This window comes from Prenolepis imparis, unplaced genomic scaffold (assembly GCF_030444845.1).
Source record: "Prenolepis imparis isolate NDT839.2.m4 unplaced genomic scaffold, iyPreImpa1.0 SCAF_3, whole genome shotgun sequence".
NCBI lineage: Eukaryota > Metazoa > Arthropoda > Insecta > Hymenoptera > Formicidae > Prenolepis > Prenolepis imparis.
In genome coordinates this window covers 9,207,213-9,224,689 of record NW_028141161.1, presented here as the reverse complement: position 1 = coordinate 9,224,689, position 17,477 = coordinate 9,207,213, and the positions used below count along the sequence as shown (strand labels likewise).

The following is a 17,477-nucleotide window of genomic DNA, read 5'->3' as shown; positions in this document are numbered from 1 at the left end:
ATATATCTAAATTCAAGGCAAAGCTATATATGGAGTTGTGTCGCAAAATTACATTTTATAATATAATCTAAGAGATTTAAACATTATATTTCACATGAGATTTTATTCTTCAGCATTGTAAACCAAAATTAACTTTTTATTATTATAATGAATATATTATAATTTTCATCGCTATTTTAATAATTCGCGTTCATAGTCGCATTCTTAGAGTCATGAATAGATAAACAATTCTTGTGATTATACAACATCAAAATCTCAAATTATCTCTCAAAATGATATCAATTTTGATTTGCGAAGCTCTCGGACTCTTGGACAAGTCAACGATGTCTATCGCAGTAATAATTAAGAGATAAAATTACAGTTATTCGCGTTATTGATTTTAATCGTCAAAATTTATATACATATATATCGTGTAGATTTCGAAAGGCGTTATACGTGGGGGCGTGAGAAAGGAGCGTGTGAAAGCGCGACAAGTTATCTCTCGATATCTCGCGGCGAAGTCGACGAACTAACTTTATATTTGGTGGAGCGACACGCGCCTTTCCCGTAATTATGGGGACGTCAGTCAATCGCTACATTGAGATACACGTCGAACAATCGATAACATCTTGATCGCGGTCGGAATGATTTCGGCATGTCTTATAAATAACGAATCAGTGAACAGAAAAAAATTCGTATGGTAAAATCAAGTAGGACCGCTTCTTTAATAAAAAAAAAAAAAAAAAGACAAAAAGAAAGTGAAAAGAGAAAAATTCAAGAAAAATTAAGATTTGATATTTCCAAAGATTGCAGTTAATAAAAGAAAAAAAATCGTCAAATACCTATAGATCGCAGGAAAAAGATTTAAAAAAGATGATTAAGAGCTCTCGAACATCAAGGTGAATCTAGGTTCTCGTATGAGACATCATTTGGCGATTATGCATCGCTTTGTTGATTATGGAACACAAGAAGAAGGTGCTAAACACTTTCGGTAGCCAGATATACTTGTAACGGGTAAGATGGGCCAAAAGTCCGAAATAAAGCGGCAGCTAGACGTCACCATAGCAATATAATGTCGAGATTAATTTCTCACGAGTCGCCCTCTCGAATGCGAACGCACTATTATCCACGCACGACATCACGTCAACGACCGAACCGAAATCCACCGCATTACGAAAATCCTGATCCACCAAAGTATGCGAGTAAAATTTTCCTAGTTTTCCTATTTACGTAATTATAGAGTACAATGTTTCCTCGAAACGGAGTTGTGTCATAACACTTTCATGCATGCTCAAATAAATATCTATTTTATATTTATTTTATAAAATCATGAATTTCATAAATACTATTATAAATTATAAATGATAAAAATATTGATTATATAAAACGTGGCTTTAAAAAAATTTGAAGATGACTATAATAAGGTGTAAAAGCATAATCATAAAAAAATGCTTTTTCAAGATTCTCCGTTCCTAACAATCATACATCTATAGAAATAGAATCTATAGAATTAGAGGAAACATTGATAAAAAAAAAAAAAACACGTAGCGCGAAATAAGCGCAAATTGTAGCACCTTCCAGTAATACGCCAGAAATACGCGCACGATCGCAAACGAATACTTGAAATTGTGGTTTCTCCTATGCCGACCACCCTGGCTAAGGCTACATCGTGTCGCGATGTGATATGCTCCAATTTTCCACGGTGCATCGTTCGGGGCGCGAATTCCGGGCCGGTGTCGGCGCGGATTTACGATCGTTGCCCGATTTAGAGGCGCGAGTCGCAAAACTAATTGCGGCAAAACGATCCGCGTCCCCGAATGCGAGGGGGACATGAAACGACGAGATGCGGGAGACATACGGATGACAGAAGGAGGAAAGAAGGGCGGCGAAAAAAAAAAGGCGGTAAGGAAGTGAACGATAAAAACGAAGTGTGAGAGAGAGAACGTCGTCGCGACTGCGAGCGGACATCATCGTTTCCTTCCTTCTTTTTTCTCGCTCTCGCGCGTGTTTAAGCGCCGACGGTTATTACAGGAGGGGTTGACGATTGCTCAAGTGGACAAAGTGGTGCCATAATTTAGGAAGAATTCATGAGTAACGTACGCGCGTCAGCCACGTGACGTTCTCTGACGCCATCCCTTTAATGATACCCCAGGCGTAAAACCACGCGCGTTTCTCTTAAGCGAGCGATCCTTATTTCCTGTTCGTGTGAACGACGCAAATCTCAAGACGGTAGCCAAGAAATTGTCGGACCGCGACGAAATTAATATGATGCACTCGCGCATCTCAACGACTGCAATAACGGAGAAGGCGCGATTATGCTCCTCCTAGCAACTTATCGGCAGCATCGGAAATTAAGTAATTTTCGCGCGGTATAATTCACGCATCCGTAAAATGCGCAGCGCCATGCTGCGCACGGGGTCGTAAATAATTACAGCAGCCTCGTAAAGGATGATCACGAATTGCGTCATTACAAATGGTTCGAGTCGAGTCGTGCATTACCAGAAGCGGCTTCTACATCGCGAGATACGGTGCCGGATTTAAGAGCTATCGAGAGTCTCGCTCCGAAGTAGCGGTCTCGCAAATTAATCGCCGCTTAAGAAACCCGGAGGTAAGGAAAGGGGAAGAGGGGGAGTGGGAGAAAAAAAAAAAAAAACGCGCACGACGAACAAAACGATGAAAAGGAAACAGCGGAAAGGCAAAGGCGATGCCTGCAAGAGACGAAGATGCGTTTCATTCAGAGCGAGAGAGGAGGGCGAGATGAGGCGGGTGGACGCGTATCGGAGTTATTTTCGGATCGACCTAGATATCGCCGACGTATTTTCTTGGACGACGCTTTAAGCTGTTTCGGGTAATTAGCGAATCGAGTCGCGGCCACGAGTACTCAACGCCTTATTGTCCTCGAGGCGCAGTTCGAGGCCTCGTTTGCTTTTGATCTGGTGACCGCGGCGTGGCGTGGCATGACGTAATAGCGTGCAGCAGCATCCACTCGCCGCGAATGTATACTTCTCCTCACGCTTCTCTTAACATCATTTACCCGATGTCTTCGGAACACTAACCGACGCTATATTCGTTATTGTAATGAGATGAGGGACGATGACTGGCTTCATTATTATATAAATGGTAGAGCGAGCGGTGTAATGAAATAAGGCGGTTGAATACTCAGTTAAAATCTCTTTATGCTTTAGAAAATAAAATTAGAATCAAAACTAAGTGTTGAGAACAATTTTACTCGTGCGATTCTCGATCAGTATAATTATTTTTTTAATTCGTAAAATTTTTTATATCCAAATACTTGTACAAAATCATAAAAAGATAATAGAATAAATCAAACAAGTTTTATATTAAATAAAAAATTAGTTAACTTAATATCTGATATGCAACGTCGTAAAATTATCTCTATCTTTAATAAGCGATTAATCTTTTGCACTCATAATTAGAGTTGTGATGCATACGCATTTGTCATTGTAGCGACGTCAGTGAAATGCAAAGAATTAACTGATAATCTTGCAAGAACTCCCGCAAATCTTCGAAAACGCGTACGACGGACGCGAGAGCGTTCGTTACCCGTCTATTTTTTTAAAACGCGCCTTGGAGAACACCGGAGCCAATTTATCGAAAGCGACGAAGCGTCGGTCGCGAGCGCAGGATGGTACTTAAATTCGCGGCAACGGCGATAAATTCGTCGCTTGTAAGCGACACGTCGGATCGTACGAGCGTAGCGCGACCCAGCTGTTTTTAATATCTTCTTGGGGAATCTAACGCACCGCACTAAGTGCACCGGCTTATGGTCCCGCGGGTTAACGGGAGTTCGACGAACCCCCGTTCCTAAACGAGTAATCTCGTTGAAGAATATTCAGGTATAAATCCTCGGTATCATTTGATTTTGTTCGATGCAAAGTTAAATATTAATTATCTTACATTATCGTGCGTTTATATCCGACGTTTAGCCTTAATTACGATCGTTTGACCGCCACGCTCGGCATAATATTATTTGCGATCCTCGCGTGATACTAATAAAACTCGGAACCGAACGACCGTACTTAGCGGTAAATATGGGGTGCGAATACGGAGCCTTAATCTTTAATTCTATAAAAAATGTTCCGCCCGAGGCGTTGCACGCGTTTCGCGCGCGCGAGTGCGGCAAGGTAAGTAATTACGTGTATTTCTCTCTTTCTCTCTCTGGCGTATCGCGATTCTGTGTGCGTGAGATTGCGTGGGCGGCATGACTCATCGTGGCCAGAAATACCCTCGCCTTTCCGACATTCACAACAAACACGAACGTCATCGGTGTCTCCGCCCCTCGATTTTTCGCGGTTATTACCCGTGTGATGGCGTCATCGATTTTTGTGACACGCATCGATACGTCGACGCCCGGTACGACGAATAAACGCCAGTCGCGAGACACGCGTGCGACAGTTAAGCGAGACAACGACTCGTTCTGACATCGTCGTAATTCAACGTTCACGGATCAAACGTCAGCTGACTACGTGGGTGACGCGCGTTGCCAAAAATATATATAATCACAATCTATAATATATATTATAACATCTCTCAGCACTGATATTTCTTAATATATATTTTTCTCTCCACGTTTTCATTTACAGAATTTTTAAAATATTCCATGTCGATATAACGCGCGATTATTTTATCTCGAGCAAAGATCGAATAAAAGCCCCCGAGCTGCAGCATTACTTAAGGATAATGGTAGCTTATTGCATTAATAGGAATAAAGCGTAAAGAGTACGCGAGATCAAGAAGAAAGAAAAAAAATTACACGTCGATATCGAAGGCGCTGTTAAACTCGTATTAACACATCATTATCGTCGCGCGTAATACCCGTAATTTCTCGCGGCCGCGCCGCATCCGCCACGGCGATTCATATTCCGGCTTCATCGAGAGCGGATAATCTTTCCCGAGCGAGATAATCCGCGTACGATGAGTCACGATTAAGTGCCAAGTCGCGCGACGTCCAATTACTCGCGAGGTCACCGCTGCTCAACCCCCGGGATCCCAATAAAACGACGACATTAATTCGCAAATAGCCGGGCACCGCGCGTGCCATCCTTAATCCGTATCGCTCTATTGTGCGCGCGCGACTTACAAGGTGCTAATGGCGATAAACTGGCCACGAAATGCGCGCCAATTCGATTGTACGATGAACGTATCTCATTATTGTCGTAATCGCACAGTTACGGTACCAATCGGCGACTAAATTACAGCTTATAAAACGTGGACAACTCACGATGAATCGTCGGTCAATAATTCTCTTGGTGCTGAATTAAAATATATCTCACTTAAATTAGTATAGTAATAAAATATAAGAGAAAAGATTTTTTTAGGACATAAATACTAGTAAATAATAAAAATATAGTGCATAAGCAACTCTTTCCCCCCTATTTTAGCCTATTTAAACAAATATTATTAATAATATATAATTAAAGTCTTATTGATGCAAAGGCAGTACAGACTGCAAAGTGAAGTACCTCCCGTGAAAGATTAAATTGTCTTTTAGTTTTTTTCGGGAAAAGAATCGATAAGTGAGGAAAAAAAGCAGATGCAGCTAACAGATGTGGCAAGCAACCACGGCGTAAAATTAGCCTTTTGTCAATAAGCAACAGTGGAGTTTTCTACATGAACAACGAAGTATCATAGAGAAGACATGAAGATTACGTAAAAAGTATTTTTACATCACTTTCCTCTGTATTCAACGCTTCTTTAAACGGCATTGTATATCGAAGGCGATTCCGCGACGTATGTGTCACTCGCTTTCGAATATATAATTTGACAATGAATTCGTTTTTTAAAATTACCTCACTCATTTGCGCCGCATACGGCGGACCATAAAACACGTTTTTTATACCCTTCCACGAGAATGTAGCACCTGCGTTGCGCGCGAGATTAAATTATACGTCAAATATTCGCCCGTCCGATTATCTCAGTCAGCTGAGAGACGCGATCATCTCTCTCGCGGTATAAAACAGCCGGACAAAAACTTTCGCGAAATTATAACACGAAAATGTCCTTTCTCTGTTTCGAACGAGATTCGTCTCGATATTAATTGCCGCTCGCATTAAAATCGCGCAATGTATTCCGAACGGAGCGCTATAGGATAGATTAATTATCGCTTAATTAAACCACTCGGCCCAAACATCTGTTTCTCGATCATATAATCTGCAACGGACTCGCTCATCGTTCGTGTACATCGTTTTCTCTTCTCGTTTCTTCTTTCCTCCCGCGAAACGGGATCTCCCGGCAACGGGCCTAGCCATCGCGCGACGAGGACAAATAGCAGTTATTTCCTTTCGTATTATCGTATGAATTATATGTAAAGCATGAAAGAGACCGCGATTGGTCGCTACCAAGCGCAATAATTTCAGTTGCATTTTGCAAAATTCCCACTCGGAGTCAATCAAATAAAAAGAAATTCTGCAAATATCAAAGAGAAAACGAAATTATGTTATTTGCGACGTTATTTCCCGCGTTAAAAATTAAACACGAAGCGAATAAATAATATCGGAATATTATTGGAATATGTGCACGTGTATGTATATTCGCGCTAAGCCAACTGTGCATCGGATTGCATTATGCACGCGCGATACCTGCGTGGGTGGTAATGCGCGATGTTAGAAATGTAAATGCGTTACAGCGCATTGGCAATACACGTATATCGATCTTTATGGGCGGATAATAGATGGTTGTACCATCTATCGCGCATTACAGATGTAAAATAAATAAAAATTTGCTATGAGAAAATTAAAAAAAAATACATTTCCGGCTATTAATTATATTAATAAGGTATGACTTAATTAAAACTGTGTTATCACATTTTGCTAGATGGATTATTTAATATTTTTTTCAGGGGGGGAAGTGTTATTCTATTTTGTTTCACGTTTCGCACAACGTGGCGGCACGGAAATAGTTTCAGACAAATCTAGAGCGGCCTTGGCGAATCGGCGTGGCAGATCTCGGAGGAAAACGAAGTTTTACTTTGGGTGTCGTGAGTTCACAAGGCACACCCTTAACTTTTGCATAAAACAACAGGGCGTATGCACACGCGCATATACGTGCGTTGGATGCCTCGTTCCGATGCCAACAAGAATTTACAGCCGGCGATCGTAAAAGCCGAGAAGATGCATTTATACATGCCGACTTTATATGTTTACGTCTACCGAAAGTTCGACGGAAAGGGACGCCCTGTCGAACGAAAGAAACGAGATTATGTACGGCCGACACAAATCGCTCGTCGAAGGTGGCGTAAAAGATAATCCGTACGAGCACTAACATGATTTCAGAATAAATAAATCGACAGTATTTATCGCATTATTTGACTTCTCGAAAAACGTCGAAGAGGAAATAATTTAAATTAACTGTTAATATTAAAGTAACTCAAGTGGATCTTCGCGGCCGCAAAGTACAATTAATATTAGTCTCAAAACATTTTTATAAATCTTTGTTCTATTTTAACGATGGAGATTGAAAAAAAGAAGAAAATTCTCAAATCTTGATTGTTCTTGTTGTTGAAAAATAAGTTTTATTTTTGTTTCACCGAGATAAGGGATTATTTTTTAAACTGGCCAACCTTCGATTCTCGAGTTAGTGTTAAACGATTAGAAACCCCTCTTGCATTCCTGACCTAGTCGTTAATTCTCTGACGTCTTCGCGCCGACAGCTCGACGGTCGAAATTATCTATTTCTCTTCCATCATTTTCTATTCAAAATAAAGAGAAGCTCGGTCTTATTTTAAAATTTCACGGGAAGGCTGCGCGGCCAAAAACAAGCGCAAAAAGGTTACGTGAACTTTGCAACTTGGCCTATTTATTATTTTCAAAGAGATCGCGCTCATACGAACGCGTGCCCCGCGTTGCGTAACGTTACTGCATATTCGAAAGTTTTAACGACGGGATAAATATCGACGAGAGAAATTGCCTCACGCTGATAATTATATGAGACAACTTCAATTTCGCCTCTCTCATGTTCGTGACCGAGGTAGCAAGCTCTAAATTGAAATGCCCGATGCCATCGGCTCACAGGACAAACGACGCGTGGCGGTGCCACGTCGCGTAATCAGATTAGTTTCGGGATTATAAATAATGTAATTGATTTACCCCCTGGTGCGCGTAAAAAAGGGAGAGGGAGAAAAAGAAGACTGAGAGACGAGGCGCAGATACAATTTTTTTTACGGTCGACTTCGAGAGCGAGAGAATTTGCCGGATTAACTTTATACATGGAATTATATACCGAGTGCTCCAAATTCACCGGATATCCTCTGTCAACCGTGAATATGAGAAACGCGACGAATTAACAAAATAATTTTGGGAAAAGGATATCCGACGCGATTGCGTGACACTTAACATTTGTCGCCTTACATCGTTGGTAGCCGGTAAAATAATTTTGTACGAATGTAGCGCACGAATAAGTACACGGCCGTTGCTATCCTCTCTCGGAAACAGTAATTTCCACCTGCCAAACTAATTCATCCGCATACAGGGCGTAAATCGCACAAGCTCGTCCACTCGGAAGCTAATAATCCGGGCTAGCGCTTGATGAAGTCGGACAGGTGCGCGGATTCTCTAATGTAGGCTTGAGCAGCGACTTACGATTCTAATTTTCGGCATTGCTATGTACCGCGTCGCGAAATTCCCCGACCGAAACACATCTTTATTGCGAGATTCATGTAGTCTGAACGCAATAATTCAGTCAGTCGAAAAATGCTCCATAAACAGCCAGGCATGCAATAAATAAGTAACAAGAGAATTTCTCGCACACCTTGGCATCGTGCGACAATGTTCAATTACGCGCGTAATAACAAGATATTTGCGCCAACGCATGTTGGAAAAATTATTCACCGCAGAGGACTAATCCAATTAAATAGTTTCTCTATAAATATTTGGATGTAATAGCGTGTTTTAAAAAAATTCGTTTATGTGTTAGAAACGACACTCACGAGAAAAAGATTCATGTACAAATTAAAATATTTTAATTCGTACTTTTTATGTTTAGAGTAATTTTTCTTCAATTAAAGAATAATTCTGAATCTATTTATCTCGAATGTAAATCACTTACATTCTTGTTCTTCGCAGTTATTTCAAGAAACAAAGATCTATTCTATTTTATACGTCAAGTTTAATCGATCTGTTAATTATAATGGCATTTACTACACGGAAACACGCAACTCGATTTACGCTCGAATTCAGAAGAAAATGTCGCAATTTCGGTCTTACAAAATGTAGCAAATCGTCCTTCACAAGAATCGCTTCTATATATCTCTACATACCTCGGTCACAATAGTTTGCGTGTCTCTTTTAATGATGCGGGACATTGGACAGCGGAAGACAGGTGTGATCGATATCCCGGAACGCGTAGCGAGTGTCTCTAATTAGAAGCGAAGTTAGTCCGAAATCAAGCCCGCCAGGCGATGTGATTAAGCCCGATAAAAGTTTCGCAGTTTCGCTCCTTAAGGTAATTGTGATTTATCGACGCGTGTATCTCTCGCGACTACGCGCGACTCAACGAAATTAATAATAACGCGTATTACGTTAAATTAAAGCCTCCGGACGGATCCATTATCGCGCCTCGCGAGCGTTGACAAGCGAGGAAAAGGTGCATGGAGAAAAAGCGAAGAGAGGCCAATTTGAAAATAATTTAATACACGTTTTACCGGTGGACCGAGCGCTGCGTACACCTCGCGAGGTTGGCGAAGCCTGACCTTTCGCCGGAAGATTTGTGGCAGTCTCGTTTCAGGAGAACGACCGAGAAGAAAAAGGTGGGATGGAAAAGTGAAAAGAGAGGCAAGCGGGGAAGACGCGAGCTCTCAACGACGCCTACAACAATTTGTTCCGCGACGATAAACGATCGCCGATCATTGCGTCTAATATGTTTTCAAGGTAACTAACGTGTTATTTATCGCGAAATGTCTTTTAAAATCACGATTTTTCGCGAACGCGCTAACTGTATCTTATCAAGTGCTTATAAAATTAAAATAATTCAGATGCAAAAAGACACACATATTCAAATTTTTAATAAATCGAAGTCATATGTATTCCGATTGTTCGCAGTATAAAATTAGCGTGTGTTAACGCAACAATGACGATGAATTATGATTCTCGATTAATCGGCGATTGCATATTTCGCGACGCGACGTGCAAAGCAGAAAGAGACCACGTATACATCATCGGCGAACAGAAGCGCGGACCCTCACCCGGGTTAAGTTCGTACTTTCAATTTGGCAGTGGGCAAGAACCAAGCGCGGATTATGTGCACGCCGGGGCGCATTATTATGCGAGGAATATACACGGGCGTAGGCCGTATCGTTGAGTATTACTGTCGTTTTGGCAACACATGTGATTTCCGTGATTTACTGTAGTGCAAGCTTTAAAGCACCCGCGATTCAGTGAGTTCTCTTGTAAAATCCGCGCGTGAAAAACCGACGGAGGATAACGACCAGATTAATTTATGTGTAGGGATTTCAGTAGAAACCGCGAGAAAGTCTATGTATATTTTATTTTTTATAGATCTACTTATTTTCCTTTCTGTTTTTTATCCCTGTCTATATACATTTTTCATCTATAAACATGTCAGAAAAATTGACGATATCTATATGTTCCATTAAACGCGGAAATATAGAAAAAATATATGTGAGAAAATTTTGCATCCACGTGAGTGCATAATAACTGCTATTATATTGAACAAAAAATGCAATATATATTTTGCAAAATTATTTTATGAAATTAGAACGATTCCGTTTATGTAAATACAAGATACCGGAATTATCTCTCGCTCATGTAGATGTAATTTTCTCACTTCTAATGTCATCAGGTAACCGGAAAATGTCGTTGAATATAAACAGATGGCGAAAAACGAGCATCACAAAAGCGTCGACAAGACGTTTAGAGGTAAGGAAACGGGTTCCGTTTGTGATGCAAATCTAACCCGAATGTTCCACGAAGCACGTCCACCCCCGACACGTCGTTCTAGCAACAATTCTCTCGCGACTCGACATCGTTCTTCTGTCGGCTGACGCTTTGTCGGCTGTCCCGAGTCGTTGCGTAACAGACAACGAATAAATAATCAGCCGTAACGCGCTTGTGTGTGTGCCAAAGAATGGGGAGCGACGACGATTTGTCGGACTTCCTAACCCCTGCGACGCGATTTAAGCTCTCGAGGGAAAAGCTTTCTCGCGGATAAGTTCCGCACGACAGACTGGTGTATTAGCCTTTTGTACGGTGTCTAATAGATGCGCCAATAGTTACGTCCATTCGTCGTGACTGCGTAATCTATCCACGTCTTTAACGCCAGGAAGATACAATAAAATCTTGTGTTATACGTTTTCGGCGCTTTAGCCAGACAATTAAAATTTATACGACAAGTGTAGAGAGCAAGAAACTCGCCTTTCCTACTTTTAAACTGTAGGAGCAAGAGATTCGCATTTCCTACTTTTAAAAATTTAGAAAAGCTAATGTAGAAGTAACCATTTTACTAGTAGTAACGCGAATTAAACAATATTTCCTTTCCTCTCTAACAGCTATCCTTAAATATCGCGCGTTTTATTGAGACTTGGAAATTTCATGGCAACGGATGCGCGCTTAAGTACTTCCGACAACAATGATAAGACTAATCGAAGAATCGTGTCGTTAAGCGTAGATTTTATCGCTTGCACAGTAAGACTTTGGTACAGGTGCAAACGCGTTTGTGTAGGCAGGTTCATGAATAAATCAGTTTGCAGACTAGATGCTGCATATCGAGTATATCGAGGTATATCGAGATATATATATCAAAGATTTTATATTAATACATTTGTAAAGATTTTAGACATAGATACGCGTAGTATAAAGAAAAATTCACTTAGAATTCGTTAAATAATCTACTTTAAACTATGTGTTTGAAGAAATATATATTTAATAATCTGCGTGTTTAAATCATAAAATGAAATTCGCACGTATTATAAGCACGAAGATTAAATCACATTTGATAAAAAAAATTCATTCAGAATTTGTTAAATAATCAATTTCAAATATATTTCAAGAAACACATATACACACATATATACACATCTGCCTGTTAAAATTATAATATAAAATTCATGCGTATGCTATGAATCTGAAAATGTCACACAACGCGAACACAATCATGTCGTACGCGGTATTTCTGTTTTACGAAATATGTGCCAAAAAATGATATTTATGTCATACTATTGTATCTTATTAGAATCGTAGATTTTTTAAAATACCCTACTAAAATATGACATTTCACGATTGTGAATAATTGATTGAATAATTCCAGAACAATATATTAAATTGACTAACGTTAATTCCAATTATTTATATGTCACAAGAATGTCTCTCAAATAATCTCATTTTAGAAAGCAATTACCCCTCTAAAATAATAAATAAAAAAATTTACTAAATTTTTCACTATATATCAATTAGAGTTTTATTGCGAATATAGAAACAAAAATATATTATTTACATTATATGGCGCGCACATTTTATATTTTATATTATTCTATTATAATTTTATTTTGCTCATTGTATCGAGAATGTTTAACGAGAAATAAAAATCTGAACAAAAATCGATATCTGAGCAAAGACTGCGTTTCACAATAATCTTCACTGTTTCTTAAAACACATATTTTGCAATTTGCATATTAAAATTATAAAATAAAATTTGTGTATTAAAGACAAAGATTAAATTTAAAAGTGGCGAAAGGGATATATTTTTCTAAATTTAAAAGTGGCGAAAGGGATTGTTTGGAACTACGTGTGTGGTCTCGATGAAGCACGTGTCGCCCGCGAACGCGAGCGCAACTTTTATTCGCGCACGAACTCGTTTTTTGACGCAGAATTCCGAAATTCCAGAATCACGGATTCTGCCAACGAGATTCCCCTTGGGATTAATGGAATTCGCGAGCGCTGTAAGAAACAGTGAAGATTATTGTGAAACGCAGTCTTTGCTCCGATGTCGATTTTTGTACAGTTTGTTATTTCCCATTAAACATTCTCGACACAATAAGCAAAATAAAATTATAATAGAATAATATAAAATGTGCGCGCCATATAATGTAATAATATATTTTTGTTTCTATATTCGCAATAAAATTTTAATTGATATATATAGTGTCAAATATTTAGCAAATCATCTTTTTATTTATTATTTTAGAGGCGTAATTGCTTTCTAAAATGAGATAATTTGAGAGACATCCTTGTGACATATTGTAAATAATTGGAATTAACGTTAGTCAAATTAATATTGTTCTGGAATTATTCACAATCGTAAAATGTCATATTTTAATAGGGTATTTTTAAAAATCTACGATTCTAATAAGATACAATAGTATGACATAAATATCATCTTTTGGCACATATTCCGTAAAACAGAAATACCGCGTGTGACATGATTGTGTTCGCGTCGTGTGACATTTTCAGAATCATAGCATACACACGAATTTTATTTTATAATTTTAACAGGCAGATGTGTTTCAAGAGAAAGAAAGAATTTTGGACAAACTGTCAAACTACTAACTCTCGCGATGACAGCCTCTTGATGATATGAATATAACGTACAACACAAATCGAGACAGCTAATCAACATCGCGAAAAGAAGGCAACAATATTTGCAAGAATCGACATAACATGCCTTTTTTAAAAAGGAACTAGAACAACACAAGCGCGCGCTATTTATCGATTTTATATTAAAAAGAATGATACAGAAATCAGCTGATTTCTGTCAAAAATATTAATCGCAGATAAAGCATTATAATATATTATTTACAACATATATTACTCTTTTAATTTTTTTAACATTATTTTAAAATTTAATTAGCAAATTAAATTTTTGTTATAGAAATCAGCTGATTAAAAAGTTAATTTGTTAATTAAATTTTAAAATAATAGTATGTAATAAAAATTATAAAATAATATGTTTTAAATACAATGTTATAGTACTTTAAACTCGATTAATATTTTTGTCAGTTATCAGCTGATTTCTGTCAAAAAATATTACTCGAGTTTAAAGTATTATAACATATTATTTATAACATTATTTTAATTTTTATAACATTTTTATATTTTAAAATGTAATTAACAAATTAAGCAATTAATCAGCTGATTTCTGTCAAAAAATATTAATCAATTTTAAACAAACTATATAAAAATATCATTCTTTTTATTTATATAAAATTGAGGAATGGCGCGCACTTAGCACGTGCTTGTGTTGCTCTAGTATCTTATAATTTTAATACGCAAGTTACTAAATATGTGTTTCTTGAAACACGCAGTTTGAAGTAGAACACATAGTTTGATTATTTAACGAATTTGGAATGAATTTTTTCTTATCAAATGTGATTTAATCCTCGCTGTTTAATACGGGCGAATTTTATTTTATGATTTTAATACACAGATTACTAAATATATCTCTTTCTTGAAACATATAATTTAAAGTAGATTATTTAACAAATTCTGAGTGCATTTTTTTCTTATCAAATGTGATTTAATCCTCGTATTTAATACGCGTGAATTTCATCTTATGATTTTAGCACGCAGATTACTAAATATATGTTTCTTCAAACACATAGTTTGAAGTAGATTATTTAATGATATATTCGCCAGCAACTTAAAAATTATTAAAGAACGTCGCTCTTACGCGATCGCGATGACGATTAATATAATTTTGCTATATATTTCCACGACATTCAAAAATGATAGTGTATGCATAGTGCTGCATATATATATACACAGTGAAATAAAAAACACATATACATAATATTCAGCCGAGAAAGAGATGCGAACCTTTACACCCAGCACAGTTTCCTCGTGGCGACATCACCCGGTATATTGCCAACTCGCTACACACATTCCAAATCGACAATCTTTCGTTCCGACAATGTGGGAGGCCGAAATCTCGAAATACAGTAAACATCGAGGCGAGATTCGCACGTAAAAATGATTAAACCCGTCTTCGGGCGCTCTTTTCGCAACTTGCAAGACACGACAAAAAAAAAATGTTTACTAATCGGGCGGCACGACTTCGATACGACATAATTGAAATGCGCGCTGTTCCGGGTTATACACCGAGCTGGTCCTTCTCCATCAATCTCATTCTCGCGGTATATAATAACGACACGCGGTTTCGCATGACAAGACGTTGGCGAAGTCGGCGATTCGCGAGCCGACGATGTCGTCGTTAATAAGAGTGGCAAAAAAAAGAGCTGCGTGGGAAAGAGCCGAGGTGTAAGGTTCGCTCGCTCGGCTTATCGTGTGTCTTATGACCATTAATATGAATGGATTTCGTCACTCACCGACTCATCGGGACCCACCGGCGTCTGTCGCACGTGCAGCGGTCGGATCCGTTTCCCTCGCTCGTTGCAGCAACTGCAAAAACACGGAACAATTCACTTCACGTTGATTAAAGATATCGCGACGGCGGCCATACTGCCGTGAACTCGAATGACTCGCGCAAGTCTCGTCAGATGACGTTGCGTGCGTCACTCGAATGATAATAGTGAATAATAATGATGAGAGACTGTCTAAATGATTTTATTTATTATACAATATGCGATCAAGCTAGTTATAAAGTGCAATAAAAATAAAACTGACTCACATGAATATGCAAATATGAAAATATCTTACACTCAAATAATTAAGTATTTGCGTAATATTTTAAAAAATATATCATTTAAACATCACATTTAAATAATACTTAAACATATATGTAATTTAATTTAAATTAAAAATAATATATAATTTAATTATATATTAATTTAAATGTATATATAATCAAATTATATATTCTTTTAAATTTAAATTAATATATATACTTCTAGTGATGATCGCTCATTTAAAGAGTTGAATACGTATTTTAATTTTTTAACACACATTTTATGTATCTAGACAATTGTATAAAAAAATAAAAAATATAGATACGTACACACACGTGTATATAAATATAATATTTATAGAGTATATATTTTTGCACATTGAATTTTATTTTAGAGAAACTCGAAACACACACATATAACATTTATTCTGACATATAAAAATTCGTCAATAAATTAATCTGAATTCGTCAATAAATTAATCTGAATTTTTAAAAACGTGCGAATGTCGTGTAGAGATAAAAACATATCACGATAGTATCGACTATAACTTTATCGTCAACTACAGCTTCCATCGTCTGCGGCGCGCGCAACAAAAATAACAGCTGTAGCGTTGTTTCTAACCTCAAGGAGCTCAATCTTTTCCATTAAATCGGTCACGAATCATTTCGCGAATTCTCAGGATAATCGTTAGCATTCATTAATTAATTTATTTGTATTGAATTAAGTCAGTGAAGTATTATCAGTGAGCTATAACGATGGTGAAAATCAACATACGATGGAAGACCGCGGAGGACTTTAATATTCTACGAGGGAGTAGCCTTGGTAAGATTGAATATATTTGTTAGGAACCGCGTAGAGAAACGATAAATGCAAATAAACGTTCGCCTGTCATTTGATTTCAGGGACAAAGGTCAAGTATTTCTGGCGCAAAGGATGGATAGAGGTCCCAGTGCTAATGATGGGCTCGTTCGCCCTGGTAGCTGGGCTTGCCATGACTTCTTACGCATTGCATTACAGTAACACTCACGATATGACTCCGAAATATTTCAAAACTCCAAGAAGTAAGTAATGAAACATTTATTTTCGAGTTTTGGATTTAATCGGGCTTTGTGTAATATATATGTATGGGCCGGTTTCACCATCTCTGATTAACTCAATCGGCCGATTAAACTATATCTTTGTCTCTTTTTAAGAACGTAGCTGAAAAGAGACAAAGATATAGTTTAATCGGTCGATTGAGTTAATCGGAGATGGTGAAATCGGCCCTATATATGATTATGTAATCGTGAATGTGCGTCGATAAAACAGAATTGTGATAGCAATTAATTAACTGCGTTTCCTGACGCAGTCTAATGCGTTGATGCTAATTGCATTAATTTAGTTTACAGACCGGACGATCCGCGAGTTCAGACGATCCGTCATGTCTCACATTTCGACGAGAAATGAATGATAATTTCATTTCATAAATATCGATAGCATTACATATATGTGATACGCAGTTGTTATATCCTATTGTAAAATTATGATTCGAATAAATGTACAAATTATTATATCAATTAATAAATTCCTTATTTCTGTAAAACCTGTTTCATCTTTAAGATAAAAATTTTTTTAGTATTATAAAATAAATTTCTATAATATAAAATATTATATAAATATATAGACAGTCATAATAATTGTTTGAAGACATATTGTATATGATTGATATAATTTTATATAACTCTTCTTCTTTTTTCAAACAAATGAAATATTTTTATAGCCTCGTTTATATCGTAGATATATTAAACTTATTATAATCACGGCATGATAGATTCTGAAAAATCACTATCGTAAAATTTTTCTCATAAAATTGCAATAAAGGGAAAGCGGTTGACGGTTAAATATATGATCAACGTATGCTTCTTTT

At 37.5% G+C, this 17,477-nt stretch overlaps 2 protein-coding genes across 2 annotated transcripts in view; one reads left to right on the top strand and one right to left on the bottom strand.

Moving 5' to 3' along the window:
• LOC145934537 (uncharacterized) overlaps positions 1-17,477 on the bottom strand; it is a 211,333-nt gene that overhangs the window by 162,465 nt on the left and 31,391 nt on the right. The window contains exon 2 of the mRNA XM_083035044.1: positions 15,272-15,344. Within this exon, the coding sequence (XP_082891170.1) occupies positions 15,272-15,344 (73 nt within the window). The remainder of the gene's footprint in view (positions 1-15,271; positions 15,345-17,477) is intronic.
• On the top strand, positions 16,153-17,135 carry LOC145933658 (uncharacterized). Its single transcript, XM_083033611.1, has 3 exons — positions 16,153-16,393; positions 16,474-16,632; positions 16,953-17,135. Exons 1-3 carry the CDS (start codon positions 16,327-16,329, stop codon positions 17,015-17,017), a joined length of 291 nt encoding a protein of 96 aa, XP_082889737.1. The 5' UTR covers positions 16,153-16,326; the 3' UTR covers positions 17,018-17,135.

Coding starts and splice junctions, on each gene's coding strand:
- LOC145933658 (XM_083033611.1), top strand. CDS start 16,327: ATGGTGAAAATCAACATACGATGGAAGACCGCGGAGGACTTTAATATT. Junction 16,394..16,473: donor TCTACGAGGGAGTAGCCTTG/GTAAGATTGAAT, acceptor ATTTGATTTCAG/GGACAAAGGTCAAGTATTTC. Junction 16,633..16,952: donor ATATTTCAAAACTCCAAGAA/GTAAGTAATGAA, acceptor GCATTAATTTAG/TTTACAGACCGGACGATCCG.